The sequence below is a fragment of the Equus caballus genome, chromosome 18, assembly GCF_041296265.1.
Source record: "Equus caballus isolate H_3958 breed thoroughbred chromosome 18, TB-T2T, whole genome shotgun sequence".
Lineage (NCBI taxonomy): Eukaryota > Metazoa > Chordata > Mammalia > Perissodactyla > Equidae > Equus > Equus caballus.
In genome coordinates, this window is record NC_091701.1 from 45,677,216 (window position 1) to 45,704,708 (window position 27,493).

Below are 27,493 nucleotides of genomic sequence, written 5' to 3' on the forward strand. Positions count from 1 at the left end.
TCATATTGTTCATCGAAATGTTCATGATAATTTGAAAGGAACTTCACATCTTAAAGCTTGAAAGCGTATCAAATAAGAATATAACAAGCAGCGGCAACGAATTTTATATACTCACGGAGTTTAATGGATTAAGCACTATATTTCAATTACTTTTTCTTCTCCAACAAGCATAAATTACAACAAGCACATATATTTAGTGTGTCAAAGAATATACATTATGTAATTTACCCTCCAAAACATCAGTTCACAAGACCATGAGTTCTTTAGCTTTTTCTACAAAAATTTTGACTGAAAGAGTCCTCAAACATATTAAAATGTTTAAAAGTAATAATAGTTCAAATGAAAATATTAGACCCTTTTTAAAAGCAGATGAGTAGAAAATATTAAATTATTTTGAGTTAACAAATCGTATATACTTACAATTCTTTCAGAAAGTCTCTATGAGGCAGTACAGTTCCTGTGGCCATTTACTCTTAGAGAATGCTAAACCGACAGCCCTGTTCTCTTGCTAACTCGACTGTTTATCATGTGTGTAAGTGCCAGGCACTTCTTACCTCTGGCAAATATATAAAAGAAGGAATTCATCGGTCTTACAAAATCGTTCCGGGAATGATCATGTAACATTTTCACAGGTCCTTTTTCCAAAGAGAATGTGTTTTACACAGTAGTTTTAAAAAGTAGCTCCCTATCAAGCAATGTAAAAAACAGAGAATTGAATGTTTTTGTCTCCTTTATAAAGTTCTAAATGCTTGCAGATTTCTCAACGTAGACAAATATTTTAAAAAATGTTTAAGCCACATCTCACTCACTAGGTAATTTAGTTAATCATTAGATGTTAGTATTAAGAAACTCATCTGTATAATATTAAAGAAAAATCTTAACGTTACTTGTAGGATGATAGTTTGAAGAAAGCTGGGTATGTGAAAATAAAATTCAGAGAAAAGATCAGCCATTTAATTTTGTAAAAAGGAGAAGAAAACAGGTAAATTCTCTAAGACTTCTCCCAGTTGCTTCAAGGGAAACACCATCTTCCACCATGAAAACCCCAATACAGCCAATGGAAGCTAATACGTGAGTTACACGACCTCACACCTACTAGACCAGAGGAGTATGACCCTCAAGTGAATGCAGTGGAATCTGAAAGGTTAGATTTTACAGTCATTGCTTTTATAAATCAAAGCTCATCTGTGCAACAATTCATATTTTTTTAGGATGTTCAAAATCGAATACAGATTATTCAAATAACAGCAATAGACACTATGATCCAAAATTATGTCCCATTATTTTCACTAATAGGAGCATTATTTCTCTTTCCACACGAGCAATGTTGACTCTGATGCAGCTATAGCCTAAAATAGAACAAGAACTTCCCCTGGGACTTCCTTTGCAGGCTTGATGAGACTCAATGGTCTCTTATAAGCTCTAGCTATTTTTCACCAACATCCTCTTCACAACAAAATCTCTTTGAAAGGATGTCTACAGTTTCTGTCTCTACTTCCTTACCTCATATCCACTCATGAGTCCACTCCCACTTGGCTGCTAGCCCAAATCCCACTGAGACTGTCCTATATTTTTATTATCACCAACGATCTTCATGTTGCTCTGGATACTGAAGAACAGACCTCTTCTCTGTTCTTATCACACTTAACTTCTTAGCACTACTCTAAACATCTGATATTGCCAGTCCTGAAATCTTTGCCCAGAACCAGACTCCTACACGTAATGCATTCCAGTTTGTCAAGAGAGTCCCAATTTGCTTCTGTTGTGCCTGCTTTAGTATTTAAAACCCCAATCCCACCACACCCCACCTTTACTCTCAAATGTGTCCTAAGTTGCACAATTACATAGTCACCCTACCTGGGGTACTATTGTCCATTTTCTTTACATCTCTTCTTGGCTGTCTAATTAGGCATCTCAAACTTGACAACGCCTGAAGTGAAATCTTCACCTCTCCTCTCTCAGTCTTCCCCATCTCAATACACAGCCTATGAAAGCCAAAAATCTAAGAATTAACCTCAATTCTGCGCTTTCCCTCACTGCCCACATTCAGTCCAAAATAGATGCTGAATCCATACACTTAATCTCTATTACAAGCATCCTAGGTCAACCCACCATCCCCTCCCGCCTACATCACCATTACAGCCTCCTTGCCTCTGCTCTCACACTGCAATCAGAGCTCTTCCAAAAACTTCAGTGGTGATCATTTTAAAATATAAACTCTATCGATTCATTCCCTGTTCTAAATCCTCCAAAGACTTCCTACGGCTGTAAGAATGAATCCCAAAAGCCTCATCCTAGGGAATGAAACCCAACCAAATTGGTCCTATCTGGCTCTCACACCCCTTTCATCAGCCCACTATGCTCCAGCAACATGGACTTTCTTGTAGGTCTATCATCCATAAACCCTCCCCTTCTCAGGGGCTTTGCCTCTGCTCTTCCCTAGACCTGGAATTCTTTTCCCTTTGAGCTTTCCGCATCACTCAGATCTCAGTTTAAATGTTATCTTCTCACAAAGATCTTCAGAGATCTTGTTTAAAGTAGCAAACCAGTTGCTATCACATCACCCTATTTTAATTCTCTTCAAAGCATTTATCACTGCTATTTTTCTTTTATTTATTTTGTTTGTCTGGGTGTCCTCCCAAAACCTTGGTCCCCTCAGAATCTAAATTCTGAGAAGAGATACCCTGTCAGTCTTTTCACAGCAGGATGCCTCCCAGCCTCCCACAGACACTCAGGCTTGTCTCGTCAGAGCAGGAGGCTCCCCTGAGAGTCCCTCCACCAACAAGGCCCTCCAGCTCCTGCAGCAGAGACCGCACAGACTAGGGTGCTTCCGCCAGCCACTGTCCCAATCATTCAGTCTAGGAGGAAAGAGGAAGAGTTAAGGTGATAGAGCGCCACTAGCTGAGATGCAAAATTAAACGGAGAGTAAGAGATGTGCAAGCTGAAAACGTGGGTCAGGACTTCATCTGCGGGAACGTTCCCATGTTGCACTTAGGCCTGAGATGAGGCCGATCGAGAACAAAGTTTGCCTCATACACTTTTTATATTTTCAAAGGTAAAAATATAGGATTACTCTTATTTCTTTTGTAGTTTAGAGACATAATTACAGCCTCACTCCTTGATCCTACAATTCAAGCGAAGTGCTACTTTTGCTAGATAGGAGGCAGTCTAGCAAGACAGAGCCAACCCCTTGGGCTGATTCCCAGCTTGCCATTAACTGCTGTGTGATCTAAGGCAAGTTACTTATCCTCACTCTATCTTAGATCCTCATCTGTAAAATGGGGTAGCAATAATGGATACTCAGGGGTTTACTGGGGAAATTTGATATGCTTACATGGAGAAAGTCCTTAGCACAGTGTCTGCAGCATAGAAATGGCTAGCACTTATTAAGCGTTCTAATGCTCCCAAAGAGAACATTAAGTAGAACTTTGTAGCAAATATTTTTGAATATGAATTAATTCTATGCAATCCCTTCCTTTAAAAAAGGGTAAATCAGTTAAAAATTTTAAGTGTATAAGTTATTAGTCAATTTAAACTTAAAGACACACACTTATATATTTTTTAAGGCCACTAAGTGAGTCACATGGAAAAGTTTTGAGATTTTTTCATGAGGGCTTTTTCTAAATCAACTTTTTTATTGTGGTCTCTCCTTGGAAAATAATTAATAATCAACATTAACTGAAGAGCTAAATATTATTTTCCTTGGCTTCCAGGATATTGGGTTATGAGCTCTACAAAGACACAGACATTATTACTGCCAAGTATGGACAGGAGCTGCAATACTCCTATTTATTTAGCAACCACTCCACTTTTGTTATTTTCAGCTTTGTGCCTTATTTAGAAGCCAAATGGTGTTTGCCCTGGGCGGTGCTGTCAGTGTCTCTGCCGGGCTCAGTGGAAATCCAAAGGCAGCGTAAGCAAAGACACAGTGGAGAGGCTGTATTTTCGTGAAGACACACTGTCGCCTTGTGAGGTCTCTGGGCAAGGGGTACATATAATTCTCAGTCAGTAATTTGCTCTTCCACTTAGTCAATCGCTAGAACAGACACCCTTTAAGAATACCTTGCCTGCGATGTGCATATTTTCCCCTGGGTGTTTCCTTCATCTTGGGAGAATTCCAAATACACACACTTCCCTTTAGAATTTCAGGAGCAGTGAATAATGTGTTGCCCTCTGTAATAGTGTGAATTTCGTAAAGTTACATTCTAGTTGTAACAGTAATTTTCACTACTTTAAAATCAAAAGCACGAAAATAAGATTCAACTCCTTATATAGAGATCACAATGAATAGAGAAACAGAGAATTATCTTCTTTGTACTGATTTAAGTTATAAGACTTTCTTTTTTTAATCAAAAAGGCTCTAATATTTTAGGTGCCTCATCTCCATATGAGAAAACCAGCACCATAATGGCCCATGTCCAAAGAAAAAATATGTGAATACTTAGGGAGAGAGGTTAGAACAATTTAGTGAAAGGGCGCTGAAAATAAAATTGCTCCTAACAAGCTGTAGAAGTGTCGAGCTGACGTTTCACTTTTTAGACTAAGAACGCTTTGGCATCACCACGACCCTAAGCAGCAGCTAACATTCACAGTGCACCTAGTGCAGACCAGGCTCTTTGTAAAGGGCTTTTCAGGCACTCTTTCCTTCTTACAACAACCCACAAACAGGCCTGCTGCTTATTTGCAAGAAAGCTAGTTCTTACCTAAGGATGAGAACTATTTAGAGAGTCAGTGAGGTAGGGCATACACCTGGGCGGGCAGGATTTGAACCCAGGCAGTCTGACTCCAGAACTGCATGCTTATCCACTAAACTTAAAGTCAAACTTAATTCCAAATGTGTTCCAAAATTACATCTTCCAACCTGATTTTGTTTCAAAGGCCTTATCTGTGCAACAGCTTGAGTACATAAGCACTCTGTTCTCAAAATATTAAAAAAAAAAAAAAGCATACGGGAACTATACACACAGAGAAAACCAATAAAATAGACCTATTTTCAACAGATATCAGAAGCATAAAAAGGTATTCAAACCTCACTACTGCTTTTTAGAGAAAATGTAAAAATGCTTTCCTAAATAATTGATAAAATTATTAATTATCAATATATACAATTTTAAAAACTGAACAAAGCCATGCATTATTTGTTTAATGGTGTTTTTTCGTTAGCCTCAGAGAAGACTATCCAGTAGAAAAAAGGGAATTTTTATCCTTGTAATACAGGATATTTTTCATTTAGACAATACTTTTACTTTGCATTGCCTTTTACTTTTGTTTTACAATTTTAGATTTCCAAAGATGATGAAAGTGTGAATAATCTTGATGGCTAGTGTGATTATAGTAGTTAATGCTCGGTATTACGAAAGCTTAAAAAAAATGCCTGAGGGCCAGCCTCAGTGGCCTAGTGGTTAAGTTCAGGGCTCTCTGCCTTGTCAAGCCAGGTTTAGTTCCCAGGCATGGACCTACACTGTTCTGTTAGCAGCCACGCTGTTCTGGCGGCCCACATACTAAAAAATAGAGGAAGATTGGCATGGATGCTAGTTCAGGGCGAATCTTCCCCTGTAAAAAAAAAAATGCCTGACCTTTATTCTATTACTACTTATTCTTAATGTTGTGAGTTTTGTTTACTCCACTAATTATTAATGTTTTAGTATTAAATAACATTTCTAAATAACCTCTCTAAATTGGTTCATATTTTTTCAAATGCTCACCTAAACAGAAAATTAGTCTAATAAACAGAATAGAAAAGTATTATTATACCACCATATAAACTGAGCAATAAAGATTAAACTATCATATTTCCTTGAATTTGCAAGCTATGACATCAGTGTTTACATCAAAAATCAAACAGAAAGCAGATTAGTGGTTACCAGGCCATGGGGGAGGGAGGATGTGGAGCGACTGCTTAATGGGTATGGGTTTCCTTTGGGGATGTTGAAAATGTTCTGAAAATGGATAGTGATGATGGTTGCACAACACTGTACTTGTACCAAATGCTACTGTATTGTACACATTAAAATGGTTAAAATGATAAAGTTCATCTTATGTGTATTTTACCACAATTTAAAAAAAAAAACAGCCAGATATTTTAAGACTGCTATTAATATAACAGGTAGATCTCTGATGAAAGATTTATACTTAGATAATAGCAATTAGGATATAAAAGTAACATGTCTATTAATACATTATGTATTAAATAATGTTTAACAAAAGTTTAAAGGATTAGCATGTTTGAAATACTAAGCAAATCCATTGCAGGTACAGTTTTATCTCCTGGAAAATTATAACTTCCTCTAAGGAAAGATACATTTAAAACAAAATGCTTATGTTTAAAATGTTCTCAATAGTTCAGTAGATTGTCAAGCTTTCCAACATTTTTTCTTATATGATGTAAAGGGACAATTGAGCCTTCAGTATGTGATTATGATAACCATGTATTTTTGGGCTTCCACAGCAATAATCCAACAATAAATGCCAAAATCCCACAGGTCTTTCAAAAAGGCAAGATGCACGCCTCTCAGGCTGTGGGCTGCGGCCCTGACAAAGGCCATCCAGTCAACTGGGAGCATCAGAAACACATGTCCTAGCTGGGCTGGCCAGAACCAAAACTAAAATCTCCTCCTCCAACCCAGACATTCCAAGCACATCCAAGATTGAGAGATAATGGCATCAGACATTTTAATAGTGTGAGCAAGAGGTAAAAATGAAGTTAAAACCATCAAACACTACTGATGGGAGTGGATACTGTCACACTCTCTTTACAGGCGCTGAGCTAGGCCATAAGGAGGTGGCAGCAAGACCAGGGTCCAGGCAGGAGAAGCAGCAGATCCAAGTGGATCGCTATAACCTTCTCAGGCTTCCTTTCTCTCCTCAACTCATGGGGATCTCTCTCATTTCACAGTGTTCACAGTACTTATCTCTAACTTCATTCATATTAATTTTATAGAGTAACTAAAATGCTAAGTTTTGATATATGCATGTTTTATATTCTCAAATAGACTTTAAGATCCTCAAAGAAGTGAGAACAGTCACCACAAGTACAGTACACAGAAGTCCCTCAATAAACACTTCCTATGCTTATAACCCTAGATTGTCTTACTACTCTATTTTTGTATCTACAGATTGTATCTCTAACTAAATTTTAAGTTCTTTCCTTTAAAGAATAATTCATACATATTTCTTTAGTATCTCAAGTTCCTTCTACACTGCTAAAGCATACAGAAGGTGCTCAATCCACATACATAACTATTTTGTGAGGCTGCTTCCATGAATTCCTTGGTGATGTGTGCATATCCATTGTCCAAAGCACTGGTTCTCTCTAACAAGGCAGTTCTAATGTTAATTCCTCTAAGAAGACATCCTACTCTCTCCCTCTTCTTCCCAGTGGAACACTCTAGACCCCTGTCGTGCGTTCACCAAGCACTTAGAGGAGGCCAGTCACTGGTATTTGGAGTACAAAAGCTCTATACAGTGCTTATTATGCATTAATCTATTTCCCTTCCTACATTGTGGATTCCCTTAAGGTAGGAAATTTAACATTTTCATTGTTCAATTCCATTGGCACTAAAAGAGGCCATAAAAGATTTTTAAAACGATGAATATAAAGTGTAAATGGATATAAAAGGAAGGATATTCAGACATTCACAAGAATACTTCTAGAGAACCCCATGAATGAACTGAAGTAGTCAAAGATTTAAAGAGTTGGGGTGTTTATTTGTTCGTTCGTTTGTTTTTAAAGCAAAAAAACAATAGGTAAAGCTCTTCATGATGAAACAAGGAGAGAGCCACAACTTCCAGTAAGGTTTAACATAGGAAGTTACCGGGAACATTTTCATGGGAGCTAGGAGCTCCAAAAGCGAGAGACAATGTAACTGCTGGTAGTTGCTATGGTAGCAAAAATAAACCTTATACAGATATTCCAGTCATTATTTAACTATGCATTCCACTTGCTAGGGGTTTTCAAGGATGTTTGAGCCCAAGAAAGGAAAAACAACATCTGAGACATATTCTCCAGAAGAAAATAGGAAGCTGATACATGGGCTACAGCTAAGACCTGCTTTGATTAAAAAATAGCTAGAGGAAATCCCCAAACCCTCCCAAAAGGGGGGGATTTTTATACCAGACAGGTATAAAACAGGCAGCTAAAGGTGATAAAGGGACTGAAATAAAGCAGTGACATTAAAAAAGGATAGTAAATCTAACTTTTTAGACTAATAAAATGTCTTAAGTTCAATTTACAGTTTTTCTAAGCATAAAAATAATTCTAGTTAGAAAGTTGACCCTGCTGCATGGAGAAATGAAATCAGGAATATTTTAACACATGGATCAAAACTCCACTCATCTGGAGGGCTCTCCCTACACTGCACTTGGAGTCCCTTTTGACTGCCCTATTCACAAAGGAATTTTACACACACAAAGGGCAAGGCACCACGCTGGATAGTATAGGAAAAGTACCGTCTGGCCATAAACAGACATAAAATAACACAGGTGCAAAACATCTTCAAAGTCATGCCAAATAAAACAGAGGATATATCTGGGCAGAAGTATGAAGAAACCACCCTGGAGGTGGTGGGGGTTGACACAGTCTCATGGGAGGTGGATTATAGATGGTGAGATGGACTAAGAGAGACATTTCTGGAAAACTGGATGTATAAGCAGAGCCAGGCATAAATGGGGCTTGGAGAATAGCGAGCAGCTCAGTTCATGGGGTAGTCTAGGAGGAGTGGCTCAAGCAATAGCCAATGATAAGACTAAAAGAAAAAAAATAGTCTCAAATCACACCAGAGAGAGCCTGAATGAAGAGCCTTTATTTTGCAACTCCATGTTTCTCAGGCCCACAATTCCTAATCACTGCCTGGAGTAGCTTAAGTGTCATTTTTCCAGGTTCTTTCTCACCAAACCTGACCTATACCCTTTTCTATCATACTTCTTGAACTGCTACCTAATTCCCAAGAAGCTTGGTACACCATTCTTAACATTTTCTACAAAGATTCCTTCTACTTCCTTGCCTTAATGTATGTTGTCTTCTCCTCAATTATGCCATCTCCATCATAAACTTCTCAAATGGAGTCTGTTCATCTTCCCCTTGCCTCTGAAGACCGGGGAAAGGGAGCAGAGTCAGCAGAGTCAGCATTTCCTGAATCCCTCCTGCACCTTCCATGCTAATGTATTACTCTAGTTCACTAACAACCACTCCTCTTCCTCCAAGAGGCTTGCCATCTAGGTGCACTGCCACCTTATCCATGTTAATCACTTAACTCCACACTGCCTTTTACAAACATTGAGGAATTTTACATCTGGCTCGTAGTACACTTACCCTGCCTATTGCTGTCACTACTCTATAAATTTCAGTGCCCATATTGATGGTTCATTCAACATCCTACCTAGTTCACCGGCCTCTTCACACCTGTAGCCCATCACCACAGGACCCTGTCATTGCCTGAAATACTGCCACATCAGAAATATCAAACTTTAATACCCCATTCCGATTATAACTGCTTATATCTTTTCCACTCCTGTATCCCTGCTCTGTGTACTTGACTCCTAAAATAAATACCCTCGCCTCATTTACTTGCCATCCATGTAGACTATTTGCAAATCACCTGAGCTATGCTTTCACCTACAATCTCGATTACTCTGCATTCTAGATCGTCCAGCTTGTAGGACTCATAGAAGCCCAAGTTGGAATTACTATAACACTTTCCCTACTCTCATATGGGACTTCTGAAGAAAGTAAACCCTGCAAAATTGTTCCATTATTGATTTCAGACTGTCTTCTCTCATGATTTAAATAAATTTTCTAAATTTCTGTAAACAAACGTGAAATAAACTATTAGAATTTGAGAATGTGAGAAGCCCTTTCTTTATAGTGAGTAAAAATATCAGCCACTGGAACAGACTCTTGTCAGTTGCTTCCCCAGCACCCATTTCATACTTCTTGCACAGTTTAGCAGTCCTGGTGACTAGTTTGGATGGATTCACATAAACTAGCCACATAAGTGGGCCCTAATTTGCCTAAAAGAAGTAGCAAAATCTCACAACCTTATTACTGTGATTAGCAATAACTCAAGAGCAAACCAATTAGAGGCTGGCATGACTCTGGCATAGGAATTGCTATGGAGACTGGCTTAAAGCCGGTCCAGAGTGAAGCCGGGGAGTCTTTTTGACAATGAGGGGAAGTGAGACTTTCTTCTCCAAGAAAGACTGATATGCAGATGTGGCATTTGGAACACTGCATCCATTGTGCTGTCTTGCATCAGAAAGCCTGGGTTCAAACCCAACTTTGCAGTACCTTCTCTTTTTTTTAAATCTGAAAAAAAAAAAAGTGATAGCAATAGCTTCCAGGGAGGTTATGAAAATTACATGAGATACATGCAAAGAATCTGCCACCAGTTTATCCAGACCCACTTTCTTTCTCCAATAGCATCCAGCAGCTGAAGAACTGAAATGGGAGATACTACAGTTTAGGCTTATTCAGTTTTATGGTCAGAGGCATGTTGAGCAAAACTTTGTCCAGGGAGAAGAGAAAGCTTGAAATTGAGCCAACTATTGAAGGGAATTAAAATGACTGACCCTGGAGTTTAGGTAGAAGAGAGAAATAAATGCATGAGAAGCGAGATAACTCGAAAAATAAAAAATGTTCAAGAGAGGTAAAGAGCAACAGAATAGGTTTAGTAGGAAAGGGCAGATAAGAATTTGTTGAGTGAGTAGAATTTCTGAATTTACCATTTCAGAAGTATGCTAATTCCAGTTAGTATCAAGGGAGATGGTTTGCAGAGGTATAAAAGAAGTTTTTTTGTCTTTTTTAAACAACAACCAAAACATTAAGATATGGTAGTGAACGAGTCAAATACCCCATCTTAATGGAGATCATGATGATGGTCAGAGGAGAATGAGGAAAAACTGGAAGGGCAGCTCTGAAGGTGATCAAGAGTGATCAAGAGATCCATCTCCAAGGTACAGAGACTTCTTGATTGTTTACATCTTGTCTTAAAAGGAGTGTAGAATAATATGAAGTAAAGACAAGGCATAGGGAAAAGCCAGTACTAATACTATCTCTGTGCTCAGGAGAATGAATATCTTCCAAAGGAAATGCAACGTTCTCGAAGAACAAGAATAACGCAAGGAACAGAGGGAGGTGGAAGTTGAAGTTGTGTTTGTCATACAGTAGAGGTTCAGAGGGGACAGCTGAACACGTAGCTAATCCATTAATTCTCAAAAGTCTGTATTTTTAGCATTGTATTATTTCTATTCAGATTTCAGAATAGGTGAGAATATAAGATTAATTTAATTACTACTTAAATATCTACCTGAAAACCTATAATCAGCAAACCTATTTCTCCTATCAAAATCTAGATTGTAATTGCAGATATTCTGTCTGCAATTACCCCTTTTATAGAGCATTTTCAAAAATAAGTAATAATTGAGTGCAACTGGATAATTCTCAGCTAAGATTACTACTTATTTTCCTGCCCTTAAGTTGATGGATGTTTTACACATATTGGGCTGATTACATCACTGTGAAGACTTCCAAAATAGCCAGCTGGTTTTTTTAGCTTACCAGTTGTTTTTTTTCTCCTCATACTCAAATGCATTGAAAGGAAACAGATTAAGGAGATAAAAATATAGATATCAAGATAAAAATATGAAATACAAATACTCTCTATAATTAAACATGACCAAAGATTCCTTATTCAATTTTTTCTCTTAACTTATAAAGTAGTAATCATATATTTGCTCATCAAATATAAAAGCTTTTAAGAGGATAAGTAAAGAAAGAAAATGGAAAGACTACACAAGAAACTCAGAAAACATGGTTTACATAACACAGCACCGATCATTGAGGGAAAGTGCTGTGGGGGACACTCTACTTCTCTCTAGAAACCAATTCAACCTCTGACAGTTTTAGGCACCTGACCTAAAAACACCAAAAGACATAATTCTAGCTTAGAAATAACTTCCTTCTTTTCTACACTTCTGCATCACCTGAACCATCCTCTTCATAAGGTGTTCTCCAAAGGACAACTCCCATCAGAAATCTCCAGAAAAATCCACATCTAAATTACTTTTCATTCAGAAAAAAATATATATAAATATATATGTATAAGTTTATACTGTGTATACACACTTGATTCTCTGCAGCTTACCTCTGAAAAAGTACCCTGCAGAATACTCCCCCAAAGATATAACAGATTTAGAACACTCTTCTAGTTATAGCCACTAACTAGTTTTTTTCTGGTATTTTGGAATTAAGTGCTAGAGCTTAGCTCTAGCATCCCTTGCTCCACTTGCTATAATATCCAACTTCTCAAAATTAAAAAAAAATAAGTATAACTGCATATATTAATCAAACATTTAAAGTATTTATTCACTGAGAATATCTCTGGTTTAAAAAAAAAAAAAATTCTTGTCACCTATATATCTACACACTCAAAACATTAGAAAGGAAAAGTCAAAAAATCTTCCACAGGACCCCTGACCAGAAAGGCCAAAGGTGACATTTTACTGAGGGCTGGAGGTGAAGAAAGTCAGGAAATGTGACCATGGAAAATAAAGCAAAGTCTCATCCATTGTGGTGATTTTTTTCACAGTGTGGTGGATAGAGTGGACTGGCGCTCAGCCTCTGTACCAACTTCCCTCCTGCGTGCCCTCCTGTATGACAGAGGCCAAAACCCTAAACATTTCTTTTTCCAGGCTCTCTTGCAACTAGGGGTTTAGATTCACAGGCATGAGATTAGGAAGGAGAAAGCGAGCTAAGCAAGGTCACGAAGACACTGGGTTTTGTGGCAGGAGCACTCCACTGTCCAGTCCCTAATTTCATGGGTGTAAAAAAGCAAAGCATGAGACACTCATTTTTTTGCTGAGATGAATCCAACTTGCACAGGGTGGCTTCGGAGTGACCATTTGCAATGAAGTCTACGAGATTCCTGGGTCACATCTAAGCTCCAGGGCAGCTTCTCCACCTTCCGGAGGGTAGAGAGGCAGCAGTGCCTCTTGCAGCCCAGATAAATGGCGCTACCACACCCAAAGGCCTAGCCTGGGTCCAGCAGCCCCAAACTGCCAACACTCTTATAAGTATTATTCTCTGTACTAAATTCTTTTCTGTTTAAAACTGGTAGTTTTTAAGTTCTAAAACTAAGAACTGACAATAATATATGTATATTAAGATATCAAAAAGAATCAGGTAAGTGCTCCTTTTATTTTGTAATCCAAATCCTCCTTTGATAAACACAATAAGAGATGCTATTTTAAGTAAGGAGTAAATACACTTCCCAAACCAATTCCCAGTGGCTCCTGAAAGAACAGAGTTAGCCTCTGGGTTATCTCATAACTGGAAATGGTCAGCTTTTGACAATAGGGTCAAGATTAGGAAACATAATCCAAGTTGGAAAGACCTAGGGTCAAATTCAGACTCCATTACTCACTACGTAACTTCGGGCAAGTTATTTAATTTACAGAAGTAAGCCTCAATTTCCTCAACTTTCAAATTGAACAGTGCCAGTCACATAGTGTTTGTATTAAAACCACATATATAAAGTGCCTTAACAAGCATGAGATGTCATGAGGGGAAAAAAAAATTCCCTTTTCAAGTCACTTAAAAGTTTTTGCTTCAAAGAGATTTCTAGAATATTTAAATTTTTGAAACATCAAGTTTTTACTAATGTTTCGTATGTAGAGAGAATACTTTTGAGCATATACTCTTTCTCGGTGGAGATCTTCTCCCTCAGAAACTCCTGCCCTAAACTCAATATTTAGGAAGATTAAGTGACTGACTGCTGCTCCATCCCAGGGTTAATCCCCTTCCAGTCCTGTTAGATCCTGGAATCCTTGGAGTGGACATTCCATTGGAAGACACACCCTACAGCTCCCACCCATAAATGTTCTTACCACAAAACTCCACTAAATTTCCACTCAGGGATCACTATTTAGCCTGGGGGAGAAAAGAATCACCAAGCTCATCTGCTTCTTTCTTCCAAAAGGCAGTCCTGAGATAATAAACCCCTAGAGCTGCCCACCAAGGGCAGCAACTCTTAAACTTACCCTCAGGACCCAGACCCATCTCCTAGTTAAATACAACTAATCTCTCTGAAACACTCAATTTATTCCTTCTGACGAGACTTCTACAGTATTTAAATTGTAGAAATAAATGGAACATTTTTTTCAGCTGGAATAAAACACTACTTTTAAAGAAAGGTTGCAGTCTTCTCTTTAAAAGAAATTAAAAAGAAGGGACTTCATACCATCTCAGATTTCCAGCACGACCAAAACTGAACTTTTTGACAAATGTGATATATTTTAGTTAAAACTTAATTTCAAGTATTTTCACATGTAATTTTGACATATATTTTAAGTACTGGAAAATACTAGAGGAAAAACAAATGAGATACTGTTGTGATAAGGTTTTGCCCTAACGCACCTACGTTTTTGCCCTGATCCTTATGACTGAAATCACTAGTGACCTGGAAACATGTTGCACTGAAAGACTTTTGTTTTTATAGCTTTCATGTGATAAGCTATGTGAAATCCCCTTCCATTATTAATGGGTCTACATGTGACCAGAAATAAAATGCAAAAAACAAAAAAATCCCCCTAGTATGTCATACAGTAAGAAAGACATTTGTATGAAGAACCATTCAACAAATCAAAACCAAGCATAAGTGTCTATTTTATAGCAGGCTGGGATTAATATCACTTTGTTTATCTAGAAAACTAGTAAAACCATAAATATTTTCCTTAGTAAGCTGTTACAAAGTATGAATATTATTAGGGTCATTGACAAAAAGCAGTTTTCAATTACAGATTAGAGATTTGTGTATGTGTATGTCTCCAAATTCATATTATGGGCAGTTTTGCCGACGGTTAAAACAGCTTTTACGTAAGTTACTTAATTATTTAATCATAATTAGAACTTCTCCCCCTCAAATGATATGGTTTACTATTTACAAGCACAAGGTCATACAGACTCAGAAGAGGAAGAATGAATTTGAAGGAAGAAACAGCAGAACTCTCTGTGTCAAGCAAAAAAATTGCCTTTTTAATGTGCCCGTCTCTTTGAAAGGAAAAACCCAAACCTCAAAGCTGAAGGGGTGGAAGCTTAGGCACAGCCTTCCCATCTGTATCCTGTGATAGCTGTGCCTATTCTTACAGTGTCATTGTAAGGCTTAAGTTCTGTATACCATAAATCATTGCACAGATGTAAGATAAAAGAAAACTGTGCTTGTCTAAATGCTCCATATGAGGGATAGAAAGAATGCCCTTATGTTTGAGAGGTACCTTATACCTGGTGGAGGTTCTGGTAAGAATCTTCAGAAGTATACAAACAAAAGTTCATTTCAGGTCATTTGGGGGAGGTGCATAAGGTGAGGCAGGTACGAAGACAAAAATCAAAAATCAGATGAGGGCAAATGCAGACACACCCTGAAGAATTATACAATGCCATATTTAGAATTCTGACATTTCAGTGACCCTTTACTAGGCACAGTGATGGCCCAGCAAATTCCACTGCTCAGTCAGGTGCAAGCTCATGAATGATACAGTGAGCGCAGAAAGGAGAAGAAAGAACAGGACTAACTGGGGCTCAGGACATACACGGCACAGGTTCTTAACTCCCCAGGAATCACAAGGAAATTTCATTCTCCTCCACAAAAGCTGACGGTTCAAAGACGTGGACACCCTCCCACTACCCCTCCCTACACTCCTTGCCCTGTTGCTCTACTGTTTTCTTATTAAGTCAATACTATTTATATATAAGAGCAAAAGACATTGTTAAACTCACAAATCCTTTCCCCACCCAATAAGTACTAGTGTTTAAGACCTAGTATTGTTAGGAAAAGCAAAGACTATGACTTTCTAAGCCTTCTAAATCAATGCCAACAGTGAGAGCCAATACAAACAAAAGGGAATTGTGAGAAATAGTTATCACATTTACCAGTCTTCACTAGGCCCATTTCCTTCTAGGACTCTTCTCATCTTCACAGCTAGGGAAAAGTTGCTTCCACATATCAAGTAATCAAATATGTTTATTTTGAAAGGGAAACTACCCTAGATGTTTCTTTTAAAGTTAGTTCTTTTTAACAACATTCTAAAAGAAGATCCTTTAAAATGTTTTTGAAAGGCAACACGGTATTTTGAAGCACTCACAAGTCTAAAAAGATATAAACTGAAAATTCTTCAACAAAAGAGGAATATTATGCATTTTTTTGTATGTGTAAATATATAGAGAGAGAGACAGAGACCGAGAGACAGAAATTGCAATGGAAAAATGATACCTTTTACTTTTGATAAAAATACGCAATTTCCTCAAGGTTTAGAAAATGAATTAAATGCCACAAATTTTTTTTTCATGGCATTACTACTCATTATTTCCATTTATTCATTATACTTTATTAAACTTATCATTTCAAATATATTTTAAACCTTTCTTGCCCCGGGAGTAGATAGACTGACAAATAAGTCACCTCCCAGTTAAATTAATTCTCTCCAGGATTGTATGCAACATCTTCATCATAGCCCCTTACAGGCTTTAAATTGCCATACTATTTCTTTTTAAAAAATCCTACAGAATATACATCTAAAATATCTAAGATGCTTTACTATTTTCTTCAGACCAAAGATCCCACATGATGAAGTCTAAAACAATACATGCTTAACGTTAGAGAAAGCATCCGATAAGCAATAGTTTATTGACAACCTTAAAATGTATATTTGAAAAAAAATTTCAAAGTTTCACTGGAGACACTAAAAAAAATGTTTAAAGGAAATGTATAACTTTCTTATAAGGTTGAAAAATTATGATCTTCAATATGTAGTAAGGCCAAATACAAGAAATAAAAGCTTGGCAGACTTAGAAAGCAGCTCTGATATTGGGGTCTAAAGAGTGTGCCACATGAATGGTGGCTCCTCTGGATACTGTGCCTCCTGATGTAACGTGCTGTAAAAAATGACAAACCTACAATATATTCTAGCCAAAAATCATTTAACTTGAGTCTATGTTGCCTACATCCAACTTTTCCATATTCAAGGATTTAAGAACAAGCTACTACCACCACCACAGGGAAGCAACAGAAAAATCCAGAAAGTGCAATATTTTATAGGGCAACTTGCCTGGTCTCTTCAAAAGGTAAGTGTCATTACTTGAAGAAGTTTACAGTACATACCTGTAAAGCAATGTCCTAGATTAGATCCTAATTAGAATAAAGTATTTGTAAATGTTTTAGGGGCCATTGAGCCAAAGTGAGGAGCTGGGTATTACAAAAGATGAAAATGTATTGACATAGAAAGGTGAAGAGTATTATCAGAAAAAAGTGGTTGATAAATCAACATGACAAAAATAGCATTCCATCTTGTAAAAATAAATTATGTGGAAATAAATGGATCTAGAATTCTACACACTGAAGTATAAATAAGATAATCCCTAGATAAGAGAATGTTGTTTTCTCTTACTTTTGCTTATTAATATCCTCTAACTTTCTACAATGAATATATGCTATTTATAATAAAGTAATATTAATATAAATTTATTACAATTAATAAAAACCTTAAAAAGAGATTGAGTTTCCGTCCAGGCAACCAATCTGTTATAAAATTTTATGGTGTATGATGACAGATGGAGTTGCGGGCCTTCCAAAAGAAGGGAAAGGATTTAGTAATAAACTTGCCTGATGGAAAAAAATTAATTGAAATCATTTCACATCTAATATTGCCCATAAATCTTCTAAAAGTCAATGCTATTCACAAGGCTAGAAGAAAATGAGGCATTACTTCTAGGAATCTTGTTGATGTCATCAGTTACAGATAAAATGTCAAAGTAACTAAAAGTCCTTTCTGTGTAGGCAGTACCAAAACAGGCAATGTTGGGTCTCTGCTGGATAATTCTGCCAGGCAAGGTTGGAGAGGGGATGGTAACAAGTAACAGACAGGGAGAGATGGACCTGAAGCTTCTCTCCCATAAACTATAAACCCCAAACACCCTCTGCCACCAAGACGATCATCAGTAACTTGAGACCAGCTGCTGCAAACCTAAAGACATTCCAGAAGATTCAAGGGATGTTAGGATCAAAGTTCAGCAAGTCTTTCATGTACCTTTCGTATGATTTAAGTTCTCAGTTTTCTAAATCATTCCTTCAGAAGACAGGAAATTGTATGCAAGGCAAAAATGAGTATCAAGTTAACATTTCGCATAGTCTACAGATTCAATATGCTGGCATAACCACTCCCTTTCCAAAATGAAAAATGCTGTGTGAGTTATCAATTTACCGGCTCTCAGTTCCAAATGTACCCTGCAACGCAGGTCCTGCGATCAATAAACCATGGAATGCCTTTAAGCATCTCTCCTTTAAGGTAGGCATGATGCTAAGCTTTTGTATACAGGGCACTGGAGGGACACGGCAGAGGAAGGGGCTTCCTGGAATTTCCAGCCTGGGCTGAGGGGTTGGGAGCATACGGGTCAAGAGACCTGGTAGAACCAAGCCCCAGCCACAGCCATAAAACACCATCCCCCTGAGATCTTGCAGCCTCCTCCTGGAAATAACCTTTCGGAGGCCCTCTTGTCATAGAAACCAGAGCTTCTACACACACAGAACGCTCTGAAGGCTCTTGCCTGTATTGGTGTCTGTACTCTCTTGGCGGGACCCCTTGCGGCATGCACAAAGTCACCTGTGGCCTGGAAGGTCACACTCGGGGCAGCAGCTGCTTCTACAAAGCACCCCCCCCCCCCAAACCTTCATCACCTCCACCCTTCCCATCCCAGGCATCCCATGCAATGGGAAGGACTTCTGCCTCTGCCAGCACTCAGACTCCCACTACACGTGAACGCCTGCTCCCACCTGCACTGCAGAGGGTGGACGACTTGCCCAACAACTCAACACCAGCCCCAGCCTGACAAAACTAGCAAGTTTCTCTGCCCTCCGACAGGCTGAACCACACCTCCTCCAAGGAGGTCTGAACCCTTTGCGAGTGTTGTTCCTTGGTGACTCTCCCTCAGTCCTAGGGTACCCTAGTGTTTCCTTATATATTACAGTTACTTTTTTATCGCAGTTAATAATTCTTTATATTACATTTCCCATGTGTTTTCTATCTCCTCTTTGGACTAAACAGCTAGAGATGCCAAATAATATGGTCTGTTTTCTCAGGCACATGCAAGTGAGAAATTCATATAATCACCCCTTGGCCTATTACTTTTTATTCTGCTCCTTCTTATCAGTCTAATATCTTCACAAGCTCACCTTAAAGACTAAAATGTCTAAATAAATCCACTACGGGTCTTTAATGACACCATCATGTGATACAGATGAGATGGGGCCTAGAACATTTGTGTTTGTGAGATGGCATTCATGTAGTCACAAAAGAGAAAAGTTAAAAGATGGAAAAAAAAGAGCCTGCTAACCACAGACACAAGGAGAGTATCCTGCCTGAACCTTACTCTAAACCCACGACTCCCCTGTGTCTCAGTTTTAGGGAATGTAAGCAAAATAGGGTACTCTGGTCAAAAACTAGGCACCCTATTAAATAAGCTAAACATTTTCCTTGCTATTCATCAAGCTTGAATATTAGCAAGTGATCTTTCAGAAAGCTCTGAGCTATTAAACTACCTACTCTTTTGCTCTAGCTGATGTACAATAAAGGCACTATTTCTTAATAAGTATATCACCACATGGCAGGCACAGGTTTGGGTCCCTTTACAAATGTTCTTGAATTTCATAGAATACATGTATGAATTAAGTAGGTAAATCAAGCATACCTAAGAGAAGAACCTCGGTTATTAAGCAACATATCCATCATTTTAGTGACAGAGTTTAGATTCAAATCCAGGTCTTTCTTATCCCAAAGTCTACGCTTATTTCATCATGATCATGCACCCATTCCTCCCTTCAGACTCCTATCCTTCTTCAAAATGAGACATAGCAAATATTTTGTCAGTCTTTTCAAGAAGTTCTGATTATATTTTTTTGGACTATGGTACACTTTTCCTCCAAGAAAGCAAGAAAGAATATAGACCACTCTACCCACTTTTGAAAAAGCAGGTGAGTACTTTCTTGTCCTACGACAGAAGTGAACTTTGCTTTCTTTTTCCACATGCAAGAACATGCTACAAGTATTTTCAGTTTGAGGTAAAACCAGATTGAAACTGAAACTATATAACTCTACCCTTAAATGATTATGCTGAGCTACAGTATTATCAAAATTTACATTGAAAGGATCAGTTGTTACTGGAGATGAAGTCAGAAATCCACGGTTATACTGGCTTGTGCTTAGCATACCTAAAGCAAACCTTAAACACAAAAGTGAACAACAAGTTTAAAAGAAAGTGTCTCTATCTGGCCTAATTTCAACACAGAAATTGTCAATGCAAAATTCCTGGCTAGATAAATGAGCAGTTTTTACGGTAGTGAATAAAAAATAAATAAAATCTGAGATTCTTATGCAAATTAAGAAAGTTTCTTCCTTCTTTAGAATATCTGCCTCTACATCTCATCATTTATACAAATTTTTTTTAAATGAGTAACATCAAATTTCTACATAATTTGCTTCATACAGACAAGTTTGTTTTCAAAATATCAATCCTCCAATCCTCTCTTATATTTGCCAAGGCTGCCAGCAGAAGCAGTCTTAAATAACTCAAATATAATTTTTCAGATACTACCATGATTTCTCTTCTTTAAGGAAAATTGTCACAAATATGTTACTCTGACATCACATACTCAATTACAATTATGCAAACCAAAAATTTTTATTTTCCCCGAATAGATACTTTACAACTATGAATAGGAGCTGGGTATTCAGAGTTGGGCAAAGAGTTATTTGGTAACTTTCTTGAAAGGGAGTAGACAAGGAAGAAATGTTACCAGATCTCAACACAGAGGGGGATTGTCTGCTAACAGCAAACAAAATCTGAGATGTGATTAATAATACTTAATTTCAGTCACTGCAAAAGAGATTGGTCTTAGTTCTAGTTTCAGGAAACATGAGTTAAGCACACCCTACCCTGTCTCTTCAGCAGAATACAGCTCTAAAATTCAGACAGAATGCATGAAGTGTTAATTTGAGGACTCTGAAAGTAAATTAGAGCAGGTGGATTGGAGAAGATCAGCGTTCAAAGTACCACTGAATTGGCAGTGAGCTAACCACTTTTCCCCTCCACTATATCCCAGCCAGGACTCAAGGCAGCCTAAAACTCAGAAGTAGACAATAGATGCAAAGAGAGGGTACAAGGAGAAGCCCTATAGTTCCAAGGTTAAGGAGCAGGAAAGGGGTCTCAATGCACAGAAAGAAGAAGGAAAATGCCCTTTTTATTTCATTTTGCAAAAACCAAAGGTATTTCTATAGAATAGAATAGAATGGACCATTTAAAAATACTACAAAAATGAACTACCTGGGTATAACTCCATCAAAACGTATACAGGATCTGTATTCTAAAACCTACATTACACTGATAAAAGAAATCAAAGAAGATCTAACCAAATGGAGAGGGATACAATGTTCACGGATTAGAAGATTCAACACAGTAAAGAGGTCAGTTCTTCCCAAACTGATCTATACATTTAACACAATCCCAATTTTATCTACAAAAACCCCGGCAGGATTTTTGTAAATATAGACAAGCTTATTCCAAAATATCTAGTAAGGCAAAGGAATGAGAATAGAAAAACAATTTTAAAAAACAAGAGCAAGCTGGAGAACCCACACTACTGATTTCAAGACTTACTATAAAGCTACAGTAATCAAGAGTGTAGTAATGACTAATGGATAGACAGAGAGAGCAACAGAACACAATAGAGTCCAGAAATAGAGCCACACAAGTATAAAGAACTTATTTCTAACAAAGGTTCAAATTCAATACAGAAAGGATAGTCTTTTCAACAAATGATGTTGGAATAATTGGACATCTATATGCTAAAAAAAAATAATAAATCTAGACCTAAATTTTATACCTTTAACAAAAATTAACTCAAAATGAATGCTAGATCTAAACACAAATGAAAAGCTGTAAAACTTAAAAAAAAAAAAAAAAAAGCATAGGAGAATATCTTCATGATCTGGGGTTAGGCAACAAATTCTTAGACAAGACACTAAAGAATAATCCTAAAAGAAAAATTTGATAAATTGGACTTTACCAAATTAAAAGCTTTTGCTCTATAAAATACACTGTTAAGAGAATGAAAGGATAAGCCACAGTCTGAGAAACTATTTGCAAATCACATTAGACAAAGAATTTATATCCATAATATATCAATAACTCTGAACATTCAACAATAAGAAAATAAACAACCCAGTTTAAAAATCAGCAAAGGACTGAGTTCACTACAGATGGCAAATAAGCACATGAAAAGCTCTTTAACACCTAGCACCACTAAGGAAATGCAGATTAAAAACAAAATGAGATATCACTACACACCTATTAGAATGGCTAAAATAAATCCAGCCAATACCAAGTGCCAATAAGATGGAGAGCAAATAAAACGCTCATGCATTATTGGCAGGATGCAAGATGGTAAAGCCAGTCTGGAAAATCACTTGGAAGTTTCTTATAGTTAAATACACACTTACCATATGACTCAACAATTACCTTCCTAGACATAAGAGAAATGAAAACTCAGTGTTTACACAAAAACCTGTACATAAATATTCTATTCATAATGACTCAAAACTGGAAACAACCCAAATGGCATTCAGTGGGTGAACAGATAAACAAACTGTAGCACATCCATTATATGGAATACCACACTAAGCAACAAAATAGAGCTACTGATACACATTAAAGTTGGATAAATCTCAAAGGCCTTATTCTGAGTCAAAGAAGATGGTCCCACTTTTATGATTCCACTTTTATGACCTTCTTAAAAAAGTCAAACTATAGTGACAGAGAATACAGGTCTGTGGTCACCAGGTGTTAGTGATGGGAGAAGGTCTAAATACAAAGAGGGATTTTTCTGGAGGATGGAACTGTTCTGTGTCCTGACTTGGGTGGAGTCTTCATGAATCTGTGCAGGGGTTAAAATTCCTACAACTATACTCCCAAGAAAGGTTAATTTTACTGTATGTTATTCAAAAAACTTTAATAGAATGGCCGTTATTGATACCCAGACTGCCACATAATTTTCTATTCCTGCCTCCACTCCACTTTAACGTAAAACTATCCATGACAGAAGAAGGCAATTGCACAAGTAAATAACATTTATTTCCATTATCTGTGAACATGCTGTATATTTCTAGCAGAATGATGGGCTCCAGAGGCTGAAGGAAGATTGGCCTATAGTACAAACTCCTACAGAAACTGCTAGTCCTTTGAACCACATGTTTTATTTATTGAGCATTCAAAAGGATAAAAAAAAAGAAGATAATAATGAATTTTCCTGACTTGAAGTAAACGTAAAAGTTCATTTTAGCTTAGTGTCCAGAAATAGAGTTTAATAACTAAATCAAAATTTACATGAAAAAATAGACATAAAATATTTAACCATCTTTTATGTTATTTACAGTCAACTCCATTATCCAGTGAGCAAATTAACATTCACAAATTAATGCTAGTAACAAAACGAAAAGCATAACTTTAGAGAAATTAAAGTTAAGAATCTGCAAAAAAGAAGAAAAAAACTTGTATTTTTGTAAACCTCATAGCATTCAGCCATGGGATGGCACGTGGGATGCATTCATCATAAGTCCATAAGATATTATCTAATAGCAGTGAATAGGAATATTCAACATAGAGCCCATAGCTCAAACATGTACCTCTACTGAGGGCTAAGCTTTAACAATTCACGCATACAAACGTGCACATGCACCTGCCAGTAATGAATTTGGGGGCAGAGGATGATCTAAATGTGGAAAAACTGCGTTCACGTGGCCCAGTACAGCAGGAAAAAGCAAGGGATGGGGGTTATTGAAGTCACGAGAAGGTTGTGTGCCCAGCTTCCATTGCATCACTCATCAGACAGTGTTGACTTACTTTCCAAGTAAGGTCCATTGTATGATGTGATGGAGGAAGTCAGAGCATAAATATGTTCAGGGATGTAGGCTATAGGAAATTTGCAACAAATTACAGTAGAATTCTGGGGTGGTTTATTTTAATACTAACAGTTTTTGTACTTTGAAATACCAGTATTTTGATACATAACTATTTTTCTAGGTCTATACAATTTTCCCAGAAACATCCAGGTAGATTTGCTACCAACAAGTTGGGAATAACATTTTAAAATCAAACTCAAAATAAGGGAGGGAGGGAGGAAGGAAGGAAGGGGAGGGAAAGAGAAAGGAAGGCACACAGACATGAATAATTAAGGCAAGACATGTCTAGAAGTTGTCCAAAATCAAATAATAATCAGGTCACATAATAGTACTAGATGGTCCTTCCCTTTCTGAAGAACAGAAATTGCCGTTGTAATCGAGGATTAAAGGTTACAATACAGAGTTCTAATTCAATTTTTATGACATAAATATTTCCTTAAATACAGGAAAAAATTTTCTCACTATCTAAAGGCTTAGTAATCTTATCATAGATTGTAAACGTGGTCATAGAATAACGACCAGAACTTCTGGAGGAAGCTAGGAAGTAACTTAGTTTAACTATTTTACATTAAGTAAGTTGAGTTATTGCACATTTCCCTGCCTTTCAATAACTGTATTATTAGTAATAATATACAATATTGTCTTTAATAAGTGATAAAACAGTCATAAAAGAATTAAGAAACAAAGTTTGGCAAACAAAACTAGCATTATTTATTATTCTTCATCTAATATGTTTTGAGATAATCAGGCTTATAATATCTTTATCAACTAACATTGTATAGGGTCCTTTTTGCATACCATTTCTCTCCTAAAACATGGTTTTAATCAATTTATCTAATTATAAATTTGTGTTCCAAACACTAGGACAGTCATGGTGGTAATTCCTAGAGACCCCTGCTGAAGTCTGTCACAATGGCAACAAGCAAATAGCAATAGTCTAGGCCAAGCTGACTGGACAGTGGGCTGCATAAGGGGGCACCTCACCCAGGTTTGATGTAGAAAAGGCCTTTTGGAAGCACTGACAGCTCAACAGACCTGAAAAATGAGAAAGACACAGCCTAGTGAAGGGGGGATGAAAGTCCTCTAGGCAGTGCTAAGGGAGAGAAAGATCCTCTAGGGACAGGGATGGGGGAGGGTAAGGCCTGGAGAGGAAGACAGGGCCCCTAGCAGTGTATCTTACAGGACCAAAGTTGGGCCTTAGCATAAAAAAGTAGGGAGGGGGCTTGCCCCGTGGCCGAGTGCTTAAGTTCACGCGCTCCACTTCAGCAGCCCAGGGTTTTGCTGGTTCGGATCCTGGGCATGAACATGGCACTGCTCGTCAGGCCATGCTGAGGTGGCGTCCCACATAGCACAACCAGAGGCACTCACAACTAGAATATACAACAATGTACTGGGGGGCTGTGGGGAGAAGAAAAAAAAAAAGATTGGCAACAGATGTTAGCGCAGGTGCCAATCTAAGTAAAAAAAAAAAAAAAGAGGGAGTGTTTAAATCAAAAAAGTGACAGAATCAGAGCTGCATTTTAGAGTGCTTTCCCTGGCTAATATGGAGCCTGGATTGAAGGCAGGTAAGACCAGAGGCAGGAAAACCAGGTAGACTAATCCAGACTGGAAATCTGGATCTTATTTGATCACACAATTCTATCAGTGAAAGGAAAAAGTAGACTCAGCAACTCAATTATAAGTAACATGTGTTGCTGTATTCATGGGTCCTTTTTCAAAAGTGAAATTGAAGGGGCTGGCCCCACGGCCTAGTGGTTACATTCAGTGTGCTTTGCTTTGGTGGCCCAGGTTCACAAGTTCGGGTCTTGGGCATGGACCTTTACCACTCATCAGCCATGCTGTGGTGGTGACCCACATATAAAATAGAGGAAGACTGGCACAGATGTTAGCTCAGGGCTAATCTTCCTCAAGCAAAAAAAAGAGGAAGATTGGCAATAGATATTAGCTCAAGGCGAATCTTCCTCAGCAAAAAATAAAAAAAGTGCAATTGAAGAGTATGATAAAATGAAACAAACATTTAATATGTTTTATGTATTAATGGTATTTATTAGTAAAAAGTAGATGTAAATTCTTATTTCAAGTAGTCAACTGCTTTTGGGGCTCCAATTCTTATCAGATCTGATTGCTTCTTATAGCATGGCTGACAACAAGCTTATACTAAAATAAGTGTCAACTTTGCTGTTTCCATGTAGTTCAATTGTGCTTGTATTTTTATCATATTCAACGTGTGATTTCTTTGCAGATATTCACATCTGTCCATCCTGAACATTAGTTTATAAATATGATGTGTAAAACACTGACAAACATGTAAATTGCAATACACTGAAAGATAATAACGACATGAGGTTAGCAAGGTGGCCCCAGTACGGCACACTCACCCTCTCTTGCTGTGACATAACTCTCTGACCCACAAACTGAGTAACTTCTTCAGTGCCTAACCACGCTTTAAATATCAATAGAGCTTAACTTCTGGGTTTTTGTTGTTGGGTTTTTTTGGTGAGGAAGATTTCCTCTGAGCTAACATTTGCTGCCAATCTTCCTCTTTTTTCGCTTGAGGAAGATTAGCTCTGAGCTAACATCTGTGCCAATCTTCCTCTACTTTGTATGTGGGATGCCTCCATAGCATGGCTGATGAGTGGAGAAGGTCAGTGCCTGGGATCCAAACCCATGAACCTGGGCCGTTGAAGCGGAGTGTGTAGAACTTTAACCACTCGGTCACGGAGCTGGCCCCAACTTCTAGTTTTATAAAATTACATATTAATGGAAGTTCTAATATTTTCTTTCTCTCACCAATGAGTCATCTCCTGTTCCCTTCTCTGCAGATGCCACTGTTTTGGAAGTAGATAATGATGGCCTAAAGTGGCTAAGGGGCAAGGATGCAGATTTTTCCATATTAATTTTTTAAATTAACAGACTTTTTTAAAAAGCAATTTTAGGTTTTTAGAAAAATTGATTAGAAATTACAAAGAGTTCTCATATACCCTTAATCCCTTCCCCTGACAAGTTTCCTCTATTGTTTACACCTTTTACATTTGTTACAAGTGATGAGCCAATATTAATACATTAGTATTAAAGTCCATAGTTTACATTAGGGTTCACTCCTTCTGTTGTACAGTTGCATGGGTTTCAAAAAATGTAATGACATGTGTCCATCATTACTATATCATACAAAATAGTTTCACCACCCTAAAAATCCTACACTCCACTTATCCGTTCCTCCCTCTCCTATCCCAAACTTCTAGCAACTGAATTTTTTTCACTGTCTCCATTGTTTTGCCTTTTCCAGAATGTCATGTGACTGGAATCATATAGTATGTAGCCTTTTCATACTGGCTTCTTTCGCTTAGCAATATACATTTAAATTTCCTCCATATCTGTTCATGGTTTGATCATTCACTCATTCATTCATTTTTGAGGAAGATTAGCCCTGAGCTAACACCTGTGCCCATCTTCCTCTACTTTATTTGTGGGACGCCTACCACAGCATGGCTTGTCT

The 27,493-nt window shown here is 37.6% G+C and overlaps 1 protein-coding gene across 40 annotated transcripts in view; it reads right to left on the reverse strand.

Annotated features, from left to right (window-relative positions):
* Window positions 1–27,493, reverse strand: part of COBLL1 (cordon-bleu WH2 repeat protein like 1) — a 149,152-nt gene that overhangs the window by 85,240 nt on the left and 36,419 nt on the right. For 6 of the 40 annotated variants that reach the window (XM_070241926.1, XM_070241924.1, XM_070241923.1 and 3 more), the window contains exon 1: window positions 421–706. The exons of 30 other annotated variants lie outside the window; for them this stretch is intronic. In XM_070241926.1, coding sequence (XP_070098027.1) covers window positions 421–467 — 47 coding nt within the window. In that variant the 5' untranslated portion in view covers window positions 468–706. Of the gene's footprint in view, window positions 1–420; window positions 748–1,857; window positions 1,986–27,493 lie in introns of those variants that run through there. 4 more of the 40 variants (XM_070241954.1, XM_070241927.1, XM_070241925.1 and 1 more) reach the window with 4 other exon arrangements.